At 37.7% G+C, this 19,955-nt stretch overlaps 1 protein-coding gene across 3 annotated transcripts in view; it reads left to right on the plus strand.

Annotated features, from left to right (window-relative positions):
- Positions 1–2,984: 2,984 nt before the first annotated feature.
- The window catches only part of LOC124214016 (protein expanded), a 143,997-nt gene continuing 127,026 nt past the window's right edge, over positions 2,985–19,955 (plus strand). For 2 of the 3 annotated variants that reach the window (XM_069134215.1, XM_046615954.2), the window contains exon 1: positions 2,985–3,613. Coding sequence is in view for 1 of the 3 variants with exons in the window: in XM_046615956.2 (XP_046471912.1) it covers positions 3,587–3,613 (27 nt within the window). In the remaining 2 variants the exon portion in view is untranslated. The remainder of the gene's footprint in view (positions 3,614–19,955) is intronic. The other variant, XM_046615956.2, reaches the window with a different exon arrangement.

Below are 19,955 nucleotides of genomic sequence, written 5' to 3' on the forward strand. Positions count from 1 at the left end.
TACTTTACTACGATTGTAATTGAAGCAGACGAAGGTGTATCCCTCTCAAGTCTTGCTTGAAAATTGCGATCAATTTCTGTAAAAATATTTTGCCCGACGGGTCATTCGATTAGAGTGACGTATCAAGTGAAGACCGATTTTGAAAGTAGTGAAAGCGATTCTTAACTTTTCAAGCAGTTTAATCATAATTCGAATTTGTTTCGAACTTGTTTCAACCTAACTTCAAGGAGTTTCTAACGACGTCTAAGAGATTTTAAGCGATTTCAAGTGGTTTCAAAATGATTACAAACTTGACGGTTTGAAAATAATTTCGAACCAATTATAAGTGGCTTCCAAGCAATTGCAATCAAAAAAGACTTGCGTTTTTAACGAGTCAATATCCGCGCCATTTTAGTACTGTTTGTAGATAAGTTTGGAATAGACGCCTGTTTACAATGTTGTTTGTATGAGAACATTCATAACGAGTTGCTGTGATTTTGCTACGAAATGGTATCTCTGGTTAAGAGGGGTCAAAAGCCTCTGTTTCCGGATTTTCAAATTATTCTTTCAGAAATCTTTTTACAATCAATAGTGTATTCTATTTTCGATCAAATTTCATGACGCATCTACAGCAGTTACGATAAATCAGAGAGAATCTGGATTTTTTTAATCAAAAACACTGATGTAACTACGGTAATTCGGAAAAATATTCCGGCCAGCAAAAATTGTGCTGATACCACAAGAAAAACTTGGTTGCTTCTGTCATGACAAAGTTTCGTAAAACACGAAACTGTTGTCGGAATTCTCCATCATGCAGGTGCGTATCCAAACAAAATTCTTGCATCATTGTTATTGTTCACTGTGTTTATTTTTCATCACCTCGTATGATGGTGATATAAGAAAACGATTAAACATTAAGCTGAGGAACGAGAAGATCATTATTTTCACGAAGAAACGGAAGTTTAATGACAAGAGGATTCGATATGTATATGTGGTTTAGTTGCACCCTATAACATCACCGAAGGTGAAGTCGTGTAGGAAATAAAGGGCATAGCCGGATAAGCAGGTCGAATCGGCCCCCGCTGAATTTTTTGTCGGTACTTCAGGGATCAATTTGGACCCAAATGAAAATAATTCAGTGAAAATTTCAGCTATTAATCTTAAACGGTTTCCGAGTAATTGAAAAAAAACCTATTTTTTAGTATTTATTTTTTTTTTAATAGTAAAATTAAAAATTTTTTTTTGCTGATTTTTTTTTAAATACTTACGAGTAAAAGCTGTGAAAAAATTTTTTTTTCTGATTTCTAGACTAATAGCCGATTTTTAAACTAAAAAACAAAATTACAATTATTTTTTTTTATGCCTATTTTAAAACATGCAATCACCAAATTTGGACAGAATACGTCTTTTATACCCCTCTGTACTCAGGAATTTTAAAAATTTTTTTGGTTTGGTGCAACGTCATGAAAAAAATTAAAAACCAATTTTTTGTTAATTATTTTATATTTCAACTGCTTAGAACACTACTTACAACTAATTATAAAATGTATTTATTCATAAAAATATTCATCAAAAACGTAAGTGGTCATCAAAATATTTGTTAATATTTTCGTCAATCTTCATCACTGTCTTCATTAATAACTACACAGCGCCCGGTATTATTGAAAATGCGACGAAAAAATTAAAAAAATTCCTGAGTACAGAGGGGTATAAAAGACGTATTCTGTCCAAATTTGGTGATTGCATGTTTTAAAATAGGCATAAAAAAAAATAATTGTAATTTTGTTTTTTAGTTTAAAAATCGGCTATTAGTCTAGAAATCAGAAAAAAAATTTTTTCACAGCTTTTACTCGTAAGTATTTAAAAAAAAATCAGCAAAAAAAAATTTTTAATTTTACTATTAAAAAAAAAATTTAAGATTAATAGCTGAAATTTTCACTGAATTATTTTCATTTGGGTCCAAATTGATCCCTGAAGTACCGATAAAAAATTCAGCGGGGGCCGATTCGACCTGCTTATCCGGCTATGCCCTTTTTATTTAAAAGTATGGGATTTATTAGCTACTAAACCAAATAAAACAAACCATATGCTTGATGGTATTTAACGTGTGTACTTGATTGTACAGTTTGTCAATTAGTCTTGTCGCACCCTTCGTACAAGTTTTTGGGTAATTTCAAGTTTCAAATATCACGCTGAAAACATTCGACTCATCTCTTGTTAGACTCGAATAATGAATAACAATTAATTCAACATTTTGTGACACGGATTTATTTTCGTTGATTTCAATTTCTGGGACGCAGAGTCCGACTAAATTAACAGATAAACTGTTACTTACCTAATCGAATAGTACCTAGTACCCAGTACCTGATCGAATTGTTGCCTCGTGAAAAAAAAAAAAAAATTAATGAAAAACACTGTTTTTATCACAGGAGTGTCCGAATAGTGGTCAAAGAGATGACAATCGAATCCAAATATTCGAACAACTAGAATAATAGTTCAAATTATTCGGTAGTTTGACAATTTAGTGCCCTTAGGTACGGCTTATTGTTAGTGCCATTTCACACTATACTCGACAATAGCTAGCAGGAGTAGGTCAATCGCTATTCTTCCATCATTAGTTAAGGTACCCAGTACGAAATGAAAATCGAATGATTCAAATTGACCTAAATAATTCGAAAAATTCGAATCGCACGTAGAATTCAAAATATTCGATCAATGATTTTGACTTGTTCGCTTACTCCTAGTTTCCACCGCTTGTTAATTTTTTTTTTTCCCTCAATATCGTGTAGCACGATACCGTGGTTCCTCTCGATGCGAAGAGAATGCCTAACAGGTATGCATGGGAGAATGAAATTAGTTGGCGGATCGGTCGCGCGGCGGCGCTGACGAAGGGGGCGCTTGACCGCCGAGGTTAGGTTAGTTAGGCGCGCACCTCGCGGCGACTGGCGAGCCCGAACCTGGAGGAATCGGCGTGTGCCGAATGCCAACAGTCACCCGCCGACTGCCGGTACCGCTGGTCGGTTTTTGTCGCAAGTCAGTTCAGAGCAGCGATCTCTGTGCACGCTTGCGGCGTCTTTGCACTTGGCATTCGTCAGCGAGCCGCTAAACGGGGTTGGTGATAAACTGGTGCTCGAGGTGGTGCAGTGAGAATGGTGAATGCGTATCCCAGAATGTGAACAATTATTTCGGCGGCAAATTATAGTCGCGGAAGCGTGTTCTGCCCGTAAGTGCATCGGAAGTCGAGTGAGTGCCCGCGATTCTACGAGCACAGTCGATAAGATAGATAGATAGATAGATAGATACTCGAGATAGACGTCGTTTACGAGTTTCTCTCACTTTTTCTATCTTTCTATCTCTCTCTCTTTCTCTATCCCCCTCTCTCTCTCTCTTTCCTTCTCTCTCTCTCTCTTTCTCTCTCTCTCTCTCGCTCTCTTTCTTTCTCGTTTCCCGCGGTGTGCTGTGTGTACGTAAGAAACGCACGAGTGTTGAGTTTACCGCCGCGATCATCTGTCGCGCGCGTACCGACCGGTACGCGTATGCACGATTATTGTTGTGTACAGTTGGATTACTCAAAACCGATGGCATTTGGGATGCCGCCTCTGGCTGGATGAACGTCTCGGCCCCCGGCGGAGAGGTGAGTTTGTCAATTAGTCAGTCAGTCAGTCAGTCAGTCGGATATTGGTTCGCCGGTCGCTCACGTGTTAATTTCCAAATCGAAAATACTTGTTATTCTTCTCCCTCCACGCGGCGGTTGCAGCATAGGCCGCGTGCGCTTCAGAGTCTTTCTCCTTTCCGAGAGAATCCCGGCAGCTCAACGCACCGCGTCAGCATTACGCCGTTTAGTTGGATTATCAGATTCCACCGACTCGTATCGGAGTCGCCTTGACGGCGGCTCGCTCAACGATCATTCGACTAGATTGTCTGAATCAAAAGTTGGGAAGAGAAAAAGAACAGTTTGAAAAATCACCGGCAGTCTTATTTTTCGCCAATACCTGAAAGTGGGCACGAAAAGGTTTCAAAATAATTGAATTATGGTGTTTTTTTTTTTTTTTTCAAATCCCTTTCCAATATTTTTTGACTCTGAAGACTTTTTTCATAAATTTCACATTGTATCATAGTCATAACGACAAAATATTATTGTTTTCGAATACATATCTGTTATACCGTGCTGATAATTCAATTTTAACCACTTTGGAGGTAACTATTTGTAAAATTTCATCCAAGCGAGCTCTGAAGATGAATAAAATAAACTTAAAAACATAAGAATCATATTGATAAATCCTTTTCTCCAATTGATGGTATCTTGGCTTGCGCTATTCATGTGTTCAGATTCATTTCCCTCATATAGTAGGGATGTCGTATCGTTTTTGTTCTCTGTCATCCGTGCAAATAACGTTCCTGAAGATTCTTCGGATGACTTTATCTCTTTTTCCTACAACTGTTCATTCACCTTCAATGTCTAAAGATAAAGATAAAGAATAAAGATCGATGGAGACTGCGAGTTATGAGTATTTATTTTGAAGTAGGCGAAATGGCGCGGAGGTAATAACAGTGTCCTACACCTACCGACTCGTTTACAGGATGAAAATGTTGATCGAGTCGGTAATGGTAGGAAGCTTCTGTACCGAAGCTCGCCACTCGTCGTTCGACAAGCTGCAGCGAGCTTTAAATGTCTGACTTTAACAATCTGTCTTATACAAATTGTTGGATGGTAAAAATAAATTCTATTCAACCGTGTTCCGTTCAAGCGTAATACCCAAGTGTAGTATCGCCTTAATAATAAATACGCACAATCCTCTGTCTTTTCACGTCGAGCTTCGACATTGTCATTCGGAATCAGTACAATAGGTACTTGCAGCGTACGACACTGAATCATGAATGGTGTTCGTGATAATAATCGTCGAGCAAGAAGCATGCACGCTTTCAGATGTCGTTACATTTAATTAAAATCATTTATTCACCTTCGCGTAACGTGAACTGTGACGAGGCGTGAAAGGTCGATGTAACTTCTCTCCTTGCCCTCCTCCTCCTCCTTCTTCACAGCTGCGGAACTAAACGAAAACCATTTCATCATACACGTGATTGTCCTGATAACTTTTGCCTCATCTTGCTTAGATCTTGTTATGCGTGACATTAGATCAAACATGATTCTGTGGTACGGTTATATGTATTTGAAAATTTAGGATCCTTACGGAAAATTTGTCAACTTTTCGTTCGGAATAAATGTTTTTATTGGGAAGGCCTCAAAAGCGATTTTATCCTGTTAAATATTTCTTCACGCGTTAACCTTGCGTGGTTCAATTTCATGTGTTATTTTTACTGGTATATAAATCGTGTTCAGAAACATTTCCAATACTGCGGAGTAAAATTGCATAATCATTTTAATTATTTACATATTCCACGGAATTCCTAAACGGATTCTTTTACTAAATGCTCACTGTCCTAGATCGTGTTCTGAGAATTATTTGTACGTATATTTACTCGCATAGCCGACCTGCTTGCGTGTTTCGTCCTTCTTTGTCTCTCGCAAAGATATACGACCATGCAGTTTCGTGACAGTAATTGTTTGAAGCGAAAATTAGACCAGCTGCTTAATTCTGTTGGTTTCTTTTTTTGTTGTTTGTTACGTATTAGCAATTAAGAGTCTGAAAGTTCAGGGAGAAGAGAACCGCTTAAAAAATGTTCAGTAATGTTATTTGCGCCACTGATAATGATGACGAATGAAACAACAACCCTCTTATGCAATAGAAATGAATATAAGCGAATTCGAACAATGAGACTGAAGTTAGCAACGTTAATGTAACGGAACATCCGGGAAAAAGTCATTATTGCGGAATTTTAGAACGAGTCTCAAGGAGTCGGCTTTTCAAAATAAGTGTTATGTTTATCGTAGTTTACTAAATTCAAGACATTCCTGAAGGCGCGAACTAACGAGTTTTCCTGTTGTTGATTCGATTCTAGCGTTTTCGGACTCATTTCACTGGAAGACATCACGAATTGTCTGAAATTTTTTGGACAAATATTGCATTGTAACATGTTGTACGGGTAAATGTAATAGTTGACAAACATCTGTCGGAATATACAGTTTGTACAAATTTATTTTCATCCAGTTTGGAGATAAGTATTTTGTTTTTTGATTTTAGGTGATTTTTGGACATCGCTATGATTGAAAAATTTAGCCCGGAACTATTAAAATCGGATAAAAAATACCAGAGTTGAATCAGTTTGAACGTTAACGTTATGAAACCTTTTCTCAAACAGCTAATTTTGCTTTGCTATATTGGAAATTGCTCGGATTCATTAATATTGTTGGATATTTTTTTTTTACGCTTACCAACTTTTGATTCACCGAGTCCAGCTCGTTGATTGTTTGCTGTTTTGTGATCCTGCAAAGTTTTGCTACTATATTTTTCGATTGTGGTAAAAAATGAAAATAGTTTAGGACTGAGCGGTAAACGGAACTAAAAATTTCTCTCGGTACAGTTGGTTCTGAATTTGGGATGCAACCTTCATACATGTATAATCCGCGTAACTTGGTCCCTGTGATTAAACGTAATATGGTGATATCCCAGGTATAACAGTACAGAAATGCCTGATTGTAGGCGCAGAACGGTTTCGCGGTCTTAGCTTCGGAGTCAAGTCTGAGTTGAATATTAATGGACGGAGTTAGGCTTTTATTTGGTCCTCGAGTGAAGAGGTATGCGGTAAGCATTTGTATGGTTACGATACTTTACAAACCTTTTTCGCACAGTTGCGGAGCGTCTCCAAGTGTGTTGGAAATTGTATAATAAGTCATTGCGTATCTGTACAACATATCCGGCATTTCATAATAATTTGTCCAACGTTTGGTTCTATGTATCCAGGATATTTCTTTTACGTCGCGGTGCCGTTGGCTACAAAATGTACTCGTGTTTTTTTTCAGAATTTTTTTTTTTTGGTTACTGCTTACTTCTAATTTTTTTCAAGGAACAAATTTTGTACCCACTTTTGTAATTTGACATAAAATCTCGAATATTCTGTGGGGAAACAACATGGTAAGTAATTATTTTCAGATGTTTTTTGAAATACACATGTTTCTTACTCTATTTGTCGAACCGATATCGAGAGATTTCATCCGATATCAAAAAAAATTACTATAAAAGATCAGACGGTTTTGTTCCTCAAAAAATTTGTAAAAAAATTTTATCTCATTCATTTGTAAAGTCAAGTTCCTTGCTTCGGACTCTACGTTCCGTATGTATGTCCAAGGAAAACGCGATAGTAGGAAAATTTTACGTTCTGGGACATTGGGAAATTTTTGGCGAGTATATGTTCTTTTTTTTTTTTCTTTTTTTTTACTGAATATTTATTTTTGAGGTGTAATTTGCACGTTTCTCACGAGTCTAAGGGTATAATGAGTAACCGTTGTAAAATTGCGCGTTCTTCTCATGCAATGAATTTCGCTTTCGAATATGCAACATCTTGAAATATCAAAGCATTGTAATTTCGTAACTTTTCCACACTCTACGAGGAAGTTGGAAAAGTTGCGACGCGCGTATTATAGTGATAACAAATAACAGTCTGCGGGAAACAGATCGATATTTTGAAACGGCAAAACCCCTTAAAATGAACCGTTCGTTGTACTTAGTCCCTAATTTTTTACGGCAAAAAGTTGCGATCCAATCAATTTATCGTGCGTACGGTGATCGCTGAATCTTTTTTCGTTCATTTTCATCGCTTTGCGGAACATAGCTGTTCGGTGTTCTTGCGATGTGTCATCGTTTATTCATTCTATTGCCCCCCTCCCCTAGGGGGATTTGGCGGTATTCGCGTACAGAAAGAGACACAGGAGTCAGCGTGCATTTAGCGGAATCCGTACGTTGTGCGGGTTCGGAATAGTTGGACCTGCACGATCTCCATATCTATGACTTATGTATGCATTTAGTTATTGGGGACCTGTTCGTGTGAAGTGATTGACAGTTTGACGAAATCTTATGCGGGTCATCGATCGGCCAAAACTATGTATATGCCAAGACGTTTGGATATACGTTATATCTTATTTTTATTTATTATACCCACGGCCGAACGCAAGAAGTGTAGAACATTCTAGAGGAATTTACAAGTGTGTGGGTATAACGGATGTTTTTTTTACGTGTAACTACACGCGGGCATTCCATGTCAAATCGATCGATTATGACCGTCACTATCTTTGATTTTGTTGAATTTTTTTTTTCCAAATGGTAGTGGTATGTTCAAAATCCCCAATTTATGAAAAAAAAAAATTATGTTTATTGAGCCGCTTTTGAGACACATACATACAAACTTGTTCGAGGAATAATTTTTATTATCCCTTGAGCACTCTGAGTGTTTCAGATTGACAAAAATCAATTTTGAAAGTTTTGAACAAATCGACAATGCCCTGAAAGCTTTTCCACCGCATTAAAAGCATGTTAATAAAATTATGTATCACGTGATGCTAATTTTTTTTTGATTGCATCAAAACTTTGAAGAGGTGTAAGCTAAATTAAATTTGAATCGATGTAAATTGCTGAAATGCTTGAAAAACTAAACAATTGTATCATAATTTTGTCATGAGGTTCGTTTTCTTTTAGATGAAATTTTCAACACACGTTCAACATTGATCTTATCGAGTCCAAGTTTTTCCAAATCCTCAAGGATGTAGAAAAAATGTCTACATCATAGTGTCAATCTTAAAATAATTATAATAAAACACGAATATTTCGAGGTTTTTGAGAATTTCAAACATAGTGGAACTTGGGGAAGATTTAAATATTTATAACTCAAAAGTGATTCTATAAAAAAGAGAAATGCTTACGTAATACGGGGATTTTGAAGATGTGGCTTATCGCCTCCTTAAAAGTTTTAACCAAATAAAAAATGGTTCGGATCGAAGGTGTTCGATTTGGCATGGAATGCCGTATACATGTATATTGTAGATGAATATTCATCCCTATTTTCGTTTATCCGTTGCATATTTACTTGTACTTGGTGGTATTATACTTATGTGTCCATGCCTGTTACCTCTAAACAAGCTTTCTCTCGTTTTCTTGGTGATTTATTTATTCAAATATTTGCAGCCCCCGTTGATTCTTTGTTTACAGAATCTTACACGTATTTCTATACTTAAAACTACATACGAGGCGTTCACTACCGACTCAGCCACTTTTTTTTTCTCTTGGATCTGTTTCATAATTGGTCATAAATTAGTAGTACTTAATTAAAGGCACTCCGTGAATTTTTTCAAATTTTTTAATTTCCTCGTTTCGGAAATATACTCGGAAATATATATATATATTTTTTTAAACCCGTTCTTTAGCCTTCTAATTATTAAAAATAGAGTAATACTCAGACCGTGGGAGGAAAAAATAGTTTTGCGAATAACCAATAAAAAAATTGCGGATTGACAGTTCTCATGGCTTCGGATGAAGTAAAAAATTAAGTAAATGAAAAATAGATGTGAAAATTTATATTATTATTTGATTGCTTTTATTCTGCGGGAGCGCAGAATGGCATGAAAATATCGAAGACAATAAAACCCTATGCCAGAAAAAAGCTGATAAAATTTTAAGTACAATCAAATTCTCGGGAAGATTCGTAAGAAATATCGTGTAGAAACCTAGTTCAAATAGGATGCCCGCTTTAGGTTCAGGCTGTGATTCAGCTCACTCTTGTTTTCAAATGATCATTTCAGTTTCGTATATATTTACAGGCGAAAACTTATCCCTAGTCGAGAGAAAGGATAAGAAGATTGTTGATCAGTCAAGTCATAAGACATATCATCTCTAAAAGATTTAGTATTTTTTTAGTAGCCGTTCAGAAATTTCAAATAATTTCACAAGATTTTACGAGTCGTGCGCATTAGATTTTAACGATGATCCTTTCACGTGCGGTAGAATTTATCCTGCATATACTTCAAATCTCATTTTTTAAGATTACAATATAGTACCATCCCTTTCGATGTGCGATACTTGCAGTCGGTGTTGCCAAACGTCGAGTAAAACATATCGCTATATCAGTATCCAAAAATCTCTAGAAATCTCTAGATTGGACAATATCAAAAAAATCGACTGGTTTTTTTTCGAAATTCGAGTCGAAAATATTTTTCCAAATGACGAAAAAAGAATGCTGTCCAAGTTTGTGCTCTTCCTAGCAATATTTAGAGGTACAACATCGCGAATTTCTATTTCCCTTCAACGAATTGAACGTTTTATAAAAAAGGTCTCTTATCATTTTATGATAAATCTAACTCTTTCAAAAGTTATTTGAGATCAAAGGTCGACAAAGAGCCTTAAATAACTTGCAAAAGTCAAAGGTCAACAAAGGAATTTTAATAACTCTTGAAAGTGTAGATTTATCATAAAATGATAACAGACCTATTTTGTAGAGCGTTCAATTCCTTACAACAATACGTTCTGGTTTTATCAGCACTCTAACGTATTCGTGAGTTATGAAAATCCAAAGCTAAAAAAAAATGTCCCATGTTGTTCAAATGGGAAATAGAAAGTCGCGATGATACACCTCTGAATATTAATATTAAGAGCTTAAACTTGGACAATATTCTATCCTCTTCATTTGAAAGAACATTTTCGACTTGAATTTTGGAAAAAAAATAGTCCATTTTTTATACAGCCTACTTTAGATATTAAAACCTCAGAAATCTCCAGCATTCGCCAAAAAACGAACAATCCACACAATAGTTAGATTGCGAGAACACATCAGTGAAAATACTTGTGGTTATGTAAAGTACCGACGGTCGGTAACAAAAAGTATAATCTAACTTTTTCGGACATTATTAAAACTTGGTCTACTGATCGGACGGAAAATCGTTAGGCTTTGGTTATCCGATGCTCCTTCGCAAGTTGATTCCGGATAATGGGACATCGGCCTCGTCGTACAGTGAAACAAAAACATCGGTTATTAAAAATCTCTAGAATTCACCAATTTTCTTAAAAGATCACCGTGGTCGAGACGTGTCGTAAAGCGGAGAAAAGAATTTCAATTCAATGTTCAAAAACTTGAGATTTAGCTACGGAATCACTGAATTGGCAACACTGCCCGAAGTCACCAGTTTTGGAATCAAACGAAAAAATTTGTGTCACCTCCGCTTCCCTCTCTCCTTTACTCTGCTGATATCTTCATAACCTGTTGTGTGGTACCGGCGAAGCCGTCACGCTGAAGCCTCTGCACAAACACTGAGTTTTTTTTTGTGCGGTATGCGACAAGTTCTGCATCAAGGATGCAGGTACAAGAAGCATTGCAAAACGAGGAGGACGAGTTAACGCATCTAAGCCTTGCATCAACTTCTTAGCTTATCTACACGCGTAGTGTTTCCAGCTCTGCGAGCATGTTGCGGAGGGAACGAAGCCATGATTTAGATTACTTTCATAAGGAAACACACTCTGAATCTGAATGTTATTTTACCGGCAGACTGAAGCAAGGTAAGAGCGGTCGGAATGTTTGCCAAGATGAAAAAAAAAAAAACAAAAACGACGGTTGGGTTCGAGACTATTTTACCACAAAAAACAAGGTTAGCAAGAATCACTCTCAGTAAAGTATTCCTTGCACGAACCCGAATATTTGACAATTTACTGATTTTTGTATACAATAAAGTATGAATACATATTATTGAACTAGAAAAATTTAAAGCCAAGTTACCGAAAATTTATTCAGAAATTACGACTTTAAAAATCGTTAAATTTATACATCACTTTATGGAGATGATATGCTCGTCACATTTTTGTTTAATAATTTATATATGCCGAATAATTCTAGATGGCTGATACAAACTATCCTACTCTTGTAAAAATATCCGTTACGACGACAAAAACGGAGCGTCACCGAATGTTTAAGAAAATAATAATAATAATAAAAGTTCGAGAAATGCCACAATCAGAAGAATTTTCTTAACTCCGACTTTTTAGGGGTTATGTTTAGTAATACAATTCATAACAAATTTTCGATTCCAGCTTGTCGTTAGGTGTAATAATTAATTATAACTCATTTTTATTAAGCGCCAGTCTAACTTACGAATGAGTTCAAGTTCACAAGTTTTCATTGATTTAAATTTGATTGTTCTACAATATTTTGATGCCTGTTCTTCGGACTTGACTCAAATTTTTAGTATATGGAGTGCGGATTGCTGAGAAATATTGTTCATTATTTGTGTGGAAGTGTGTGGTAACAATTTTGGGAAAAAATATGTCACAAAAACCCATGCACGTTTGTGTTATGTATTTACGAATGATTGGGAAGGGGTCCTACTTATATGCCCCGAAAAAATATTGCATTCCACGCAAGGAATACCTCAAGAGGAGCATCTGGCGGTGATCTTGTAGAAGAGCTAGGCCGTAATATCCGTGAGCCTTTGAAGCTGAAAACATCCCTGGGAGATCATAAGGGGAGATTCGGGTAAAGCGGGGAATTATAATGGAAATCCGTGATTGTGTATATATTTACTATTCGTAGGTATTAGAGTTTGAAATTTGCTCAACAGTCTAAACTTGAAAATCAACTGCGCATGTGCCAAACAGTTCAATCTCATTGGTCAACGAAATTTTCCCGCAGCGATATTTTTGTCTGCGATGCAGGCGGGCCAACGTATACAAAATGTGTACGTTTGAATTTTCAAATAGCATAAGCATTAAATTCGGACCGTTCTTTGAAGAATCAACTTTCCCACCCAATAACAAATGCTTTCCAAACCTTTCCGAGGAACTGCCTCAATTATTTGAAATTCTAACCTGGAAAATTCGTTTCAACTACAAAATGTAATGAAACGTGTTATCTTAATTGTTTAATATTGCGCGTCTTCCCTGAATGAGGTATACCTGTAAGATTAAAGTTGAAAAACAGTATATCTTACACTTGGCTGTCCCTTTTCGAGTGAATTGGGCAAACATCTCGGGAAATGTAAATCTTAATATAATAATGCTGATCAAGGTAGTTGCTAGTAATAATTAAGAATTAGAAAGCAGTAAATATATGCGGTAAGAAGTATGCAAATCCATAATTACATTTTTGCAGGTAGCCTGAAGATCTTCGATCAGGTCTGGTCCAAACGCCATGCATAAATGATCAAAAACAGCGATTGAAACCAGACCTCGACTCGATCGGTATCAGTTTCTACAAAATTCGATATATTTGCCGAGATATTTGACCCGTGCAATAAAAATCCGACATCCATGCATGTAGGATCTTTGTACTGCACCAACTGGCATACCTACAGATGATTACGGTGTAAAATGTTGTCAGAAAAAGCACCTGGGATGAACGTTTCTATCCATGATCGTTCTTTTTTTCACCCAGAGTTGGTATTATGCGGTCGCGCATATGCTTTTTCCTCCCAGTTATGATCGGCATGGTTATGTGGATGTGTACTTATCTACCTCGGCATCATGGAAGCGAGTCTAAGTGTACTTCGGCCTCCGTCGTTATTGCCGATCACGGTTTACCAAGTTGGGTTTGTTGGTCGGTTATGGTGGCTACAATGACGTTGACGTTCCTTTGACAGGATCATGTCCTGGCCGGGTTGGTCGCCTCTCGCGTTCTGGACCGGCCAGATCTTGAATCGAGGTCACGTAGCCTCATCGTGTTCTCTCTACGTGCATTCCAGGCTCCGAGCGATAGAATGCGCGATACTCGCGAGTCCGTTGTACGCATTTATAGTTGGTCTCATCTCCTTCGAGCCCTCAGGGTTCTTCATCTCCTCACGTTTCTTCCAGATAGTTATTTACTTAAGTCTTTCGCATGGTTTTTTTCTTTGGGGGGGGGGGTTGTCTTTTTCGCACGTGACACTCGCGGCATCGTTAGGTTATGGCTGTTTTCTTGTTGGAGCTTGTCCTTGATTCCGTCCGTTAACTATTCTGTAATCATTGCAAAAAATTGTATCGGTGTATGTACAAAACTCTAGATGCTACATCAATTTGGAAATCAAAAAGAAAAAAAAAAAATGAATACAGAGATACTTGTTCAATGATTTGCAGATTTTACGAAGTTATGCTATAATATATGCTATAAATTTTTTTTAAATGCGTATCCCATTGGTGAATATATTTATCGTGCTATTCAAAATTTTTTAAAACTTGATTACCGTTACTTCTCTGATTCAATTCTTTGTTCAAAATAGCGCTGCTACTATTTCCACGATTCCTTGCGAGTTTCACATACCTATGTACCTATAATATATAACTCACGCGATAAATACCGCTAACGAATAAAACAAAAATTTGCCACTTATTCGTTCGGTTATGCCCGAAATGCGCTGTAAATGATCATCTTTAATATTATCACGTAAAACTTGAACAGCAACTCCTTGAAGGTATTAAGAAAACGATATGTATATTTTTGCCACGAAAAGAAACTAATCATACGTGCAACACTTCGGATGCAAGTGATTAAACTTTGCGCACGGATAAAAAAAAAAATGTCAAAAGCTACTCCATGTAACTCGGAGGTAATGTCAAGTTTCTGACGGTGATCAGCCTAAATCTTACCCTCTGAAGTTTTCAGGTTTCCGTTTTAGCCTCTTTCTTGACTCTATTGTGAAGAAATTCTACGCTAGAGAGAGAGAGAGAGAGAGAGAGAAAGGTAGGGAGGGGGGCGGCGGCTAAATATTCGGTTTGCCTCAGGCGACGGAGTGATTATAATTCTTGGACTGAAATAGGTATCTTTCAAGTGTGGAATGCCAGCCAGAAGGGCGGCTAAGACAAAGCCTCCCCCCTCGATCCTTCTGTAGCGCTATCTTGTCAACCCGACCATCGAGTTCTCGGCAGCACTTCATTCTTCCACTACGTAGGCGGCGACATCGGCATGGCAGTCTTTCCGTTGCCGCACGAAAAGTTCACAAATTCTGTCTGCCTATGCCATGCGCCTTCAATGTGCTACGTTGGGACGAAGAGTGGAGTGGGTATATACGGGTGTTCTTCCACCGCAACCCGAGATTCGTATCTGCAAGATTCGGCCTACAGATGTTGATCGTTGACTGTGTGTCTCTGTAGAAGTGTTTTTTTTCTTCCACTTTTTCAAAGAAACGATTTATTTGAGTTTGCGTCCTCAACGTTATCATTCTCCATTTTTTCCGTGAGGGTTTCGCCGGATATTGTATGTTTCTATCGCTATCTAGAATCGAGTCGTAACCCTGTTACACAACTATGTTGCCCTATATCGTGACAGATGAACACGCAAATGCGCATGCGCTAAATCGTGTAATTTTGTTGGTAGATTCAATCGCGGTGTAAGATATGTAGGGGGTTCAACTTGCATTTGTTGAGTGACCGCATTTTAGTTCAGTTCATCAGTCTGCACCAGATGTCTCACGAACAGCAATCCAAGCAAATGGAATATGGCGTCCTCCAATGTTACGATCCTGGCGTAAACGTTTCGAACATAATTCCATGACAACCTGTGCAAGCTGTCAAATGAGTTGTAAAAATGGTAACTTAACGTTGTACTGTAGCATGTGTTTTGAACCACCTATAGTTCTTACACTGTAGTTTCAAATAATGTGCTCTAGAGTCTTTCGTCTGCTTGTCATATTAGTTAACTCCGTTGACTGAAGTATGCTATAAGACAGCCAACTATGGGTATTACTTTGAAACAAGCGAAGGGGTTTCGAGGGCGCGCAATTGCAATGTTAATCGAGTCGGTAACGGCAGGAAATGTTTGTATAAAAACTCTCTGTACCCTACCTTGCCCGTATGCTGCTCCGACCTTAAAACTTTGCCATTCGATTGGTTATCTTTAACAATCATCAGTCAACGCCAAATCATATCACTTTCCTCCAGACGCTAGCTATCAAAATTAATAGGCATCTTGAGATTATGTTGCGTTGAGAATTTTAAGCATTTAAAATGTGATGGTTTTGCAATTGAGTTCACATAACCTCAAAACGCTTGCGTGTATTGAGATTTCGCACTTGTGTCCAACTAGATGGAGTTTGCTAGCCTGTCGAAGAAGAAGAAAAACTTGGCGCACGTTCCAATAAGCGTCCAGTTTCCTGAGACTGTCAAGGTACACTTGGGGACAATGAATCTGAGACTGCTAATTTTTTACACTAGACATTTATGTTGGCAACGCAGAGAAACCTACAGCGCCATAGTCGGCCGAGCGCGAAACAAATTCAATCTCAATAAACTTAACATAACCCATGACCGTCGAATCTAGCCTTATAATACGTGTCAATCTAACAAGTCATTATCTCCGCGGTATTCTAATCGTGGTTTTACCCCCCTTAAACTATTTAGCAGAAACGTTACAACTTTTGCTTTTCACTGCTTCAATTGATGGAGAAGTCGTGTAAGGTGAAATTGTATAATTTAGAATAAAAGTTCGAAAAAAGTCTTTGGAAACAGGATTAAATTGATTTTCACGCTCATAGCTAAGTACAGTTGGTGTGATTTTGAAGTTTATTAGTGCGAAGGGTAATGATGTCGATAGTTTAGGCGTTTCTGATGGCATCATTAACTAGTATAATTTAAAAGTAACAACTCCAAATGCCTCTATTTGAGTAAGGAAACACTTTTTGAACGACTTTGAGATGTTTTGGACATGTTTCAGAAATTCAGGTTTTCTCTCAAAGGCATGTTTAAAATTCTACGTATCATTTTGCATTTTAAGTATAAAAATCCTGGAAATAAGCTGCATGAGATGAAGTTATATACCGGTAATGACTTTGGAGACATACAGCTGTGTTTGCAGCGCACACCGCGTTGCGATAAAATTTCGGTTACAGGTAAAAATGTTACTTCGGTGGCGCACGCTTTTTCAAACTATGTCATATGATAAAAGTCTGTAATGACAAGCGATTGGAATGTCAGATACGTGGAACGCTAAGGAATGTCAAATAACAACTGCTCGGCTCACGTAAAATTATCAGAAAAGTTTGTTTTTCGTAGGTGATCGGTATTCCAAAATTTTTCAATTATTTCACGTTATTTATTCAGGAATTCGTAGCGAGTGTTCCAACTTAATTTCATTTACCTTGGCAGCCGGACACTGTTTTCAAGTTAGGTTTCCTCCTCACCCAGAATGTTTCTCTGTATCTATAGTAACAGGTGTGCGTGAATTTGGTCTGAACTTGTTTGCACAAGCCCGTGCTGGTTCGTATTTTACTTGCACAAGATTGAGCATCGCTAGACTTTCCAGTGATGTTTCAATGGACCGCAGATTTTGCGAACCCTAGCCCGTTACCGTGAAGATCGAATCATATTTGTACCGTAAACCTGTGGTGCCACCTTTAGGCAAACTAAAACCACCATACCGTCCGTGACAGTCATTCGTTCACGGCGAGAACATTTCTTGTACTGATTTCGATAGTCTATAATTTGGCGTCAATTTGGCACCTTCTTATAACAAGCTTCCAAATCGACCTCAAAAATTGTTCTGCAGTAGTACGTACCGGCCAATTTTAACATGAAATGTTTTCACTGTTCGTTTGGTTACAACTACTTACGACCTCCCGTTCAATGAACCATTCAACGTCAACGTTTTAAAACTAAAAAAATTAAGTTGGGCATGACGATGACGTGTGAACTTGAAGATGCCTGTTGATTCCTCTTCCAGTTTCATGCCGTGGTAGAGTACCTGTCGTTTGACGGGCAATGGGTGAAAAGTGAAGAGTCAACCTCAAATAAGCCCAGACATTCTAACTTCTGGCTCACCTTACGACGATCACGCGATCTATAGTGTTGGTATAGCCATAGCAATGTTATCTAGTGTCACATCGGAGCGTGCAGCGAAGCTTGTTTAACACGGAAATCCGTCGATTACGGGGACAAGCGTTACGTGTGTATATACGGCACGACGAGGTTCGGTTGCGAAGGTACGAGTACCTACCTGTATAAGCAATCGGTATCGGAGGAACCCCGGGTAATGAATGAAGACATGAGAAACAGGCCATGGTGCTTTGCATTCGAGATCGGCATGACGTAAGAGATCGGTAATGCAACTGGATGAACAGAAATCGGGGACAAGGCAACGGAATAAGGATTCAAACACTCCTCGCATGCAAATTACGATTTACAACGTACCCGAACGTACCGTCGTGCGGACCCTTGTGCAGTACGACTATAATATGCCCGTACAACCGTACCCATACCCATGCCCATATATATTGCTGGCCATCTCCTCGACCAAGTTTAGTATACGCATAAATATGAAACGCTGGTAAATTACCCGCATATGCCTGTATAAAGCATTTCTACGTACATCCGTAGATATGGGGCGTTCCTGGCTAATTTATCCCGGGCATGAACCTCGTTATTTTTAATTTCGTCGTCCACTTGAGATGCCGTGAGACATCACAAAAGAAAGTAACGAATTGCAAAATTTTATGTTATTCATGAAATGACTTTCCTTATAAGTAATCGGTAGGCGCATTTCGTTTGGAGGATACGGTTCTTATTGCAAAGCAATTAAGAGACGTGAAGCAGTTCGATTCGAAACATTGAAAAGGGTAAAAAGATCGCAAAGTAAAAAGACAAGAGAAATTTTCAGCGTGGTAATTTCGCGGTCCGAGTTCGAGTCCCGATGAAAAATTATGCGATAGTTTGAGTGTATGTTTTTAACATCTAATTGTATATCTGCTTTGCAATCAGCGAAAGTATTGTTTTCAACTGCTTAACTTATTGTTGGATTAAAATGACAAGTTCTACAATGAAATATTCAAAATCGTACGCTCAAGATTCGATTAAGATTTATTAATTTTGTAGTTAAAAAATTCACTAAGACTTCACTTCGAGATGCAAGCTAATTGGAATATTTCATAATTCAACTATTGCGTATTTTTCTGATTTGTTCAAAGCACAAAATTGCCCAAGTTGGTGTTTTTGCGTCACGGTGTATATACACATCGCGAGATTATTGATACTAACCACGTTCATTATTAGCGGATTTGATGAGGTTTGATTCTTTTTTTAATCTTCCGCGTTCTACCTACGTAAGTATAATTGCGAGGTGTTTGGTTAGTCGAAATTTGCGTCCGATTTTTTTTGTCTATTTATTTTATAAAATGCAAGAAATGAAGATGAACGAATATATCGCTGGACATTCTTACGGGTCAGTAATTATTCGAATTATGGGAATTACGGGTCTTTCCTTCATACTCACCGATTATTATAATACATTCTGCGGCGGGTACCGAAGGCATTACGTAATCGCTAGAATTTTGCAGATGAATTCTCTGTGCTTACGAGGATTATACGGTCTATACCCATAAGTCACGTGAGGCAACCAATATTACCATTACATTAAATTACCGAGTTTGAATCTTAAACTCAGCGGCATCGGCTCATAACTGTCAAAGAACCACCTGCAACTTTTGTAACGAACGAGTTTAACGCGGTCAATCAAAGGATGTAACGACTCCATTAATCTACAACGTGAACGAAACGAAATGCGGAAACGTAAGCAGTAATTCTAACATTGGTAATGCGAGATGTAATTACAATTCGTCGAACAGAAACATGACGGAAACGTGACACGATGTGACGTCTATTATATAACAAAATATGGAAGATATTCGCAACAATAACATTTAATCCGAAATGGAATAAAATTACTGTAAAATCTTCAAACAGGGAACCGACCGGATATTTAATCGTGTTTCTTTATCGTAAGAACCAGTGTAGAATAATTTGAAAGGAAAAATAAAATCTCATTGCGGTTAATGGAAAACAAAACATGAATGGAGCCGAAATGTGACGTGTGCGAATTGCCGCGCGTGCCATAAACTAACGAGTACATACGATACAAGTAAACCTCCTAACCTCTCGACGTATAGCCAATAGCGAATACCACAAGTCTGAAGTCATCGGCGGTTCCTCGTTTTGCTTCTTTTTTTCTGAGGCCATTTTTCGGTCGGAGGATAATCATATGTCCAGGATTTCTCTAATTCGTAGCTCCGTATTCGTGGAACCAAAATCATTTACAGGAATTCACATAGTGAGTGCATTCCTAGCGACTGTACGTTCCGTCGTCTG

The sequence above is a fragment of the Neodiprion pinetum genome, chromosome 3, assembly GCF_021155775.2.
Source record: "Neodiprion pinetum isolate iyNeoPine1 chromosome 3, iyNeoPine1.2, whole genome shotgun sequence".
NCBI lineage: Eukaryota > Metazoa > Arthropoda > Insecta > Hymenoptera > Diprionidae > Neodiprion > Neodiprion pinetum.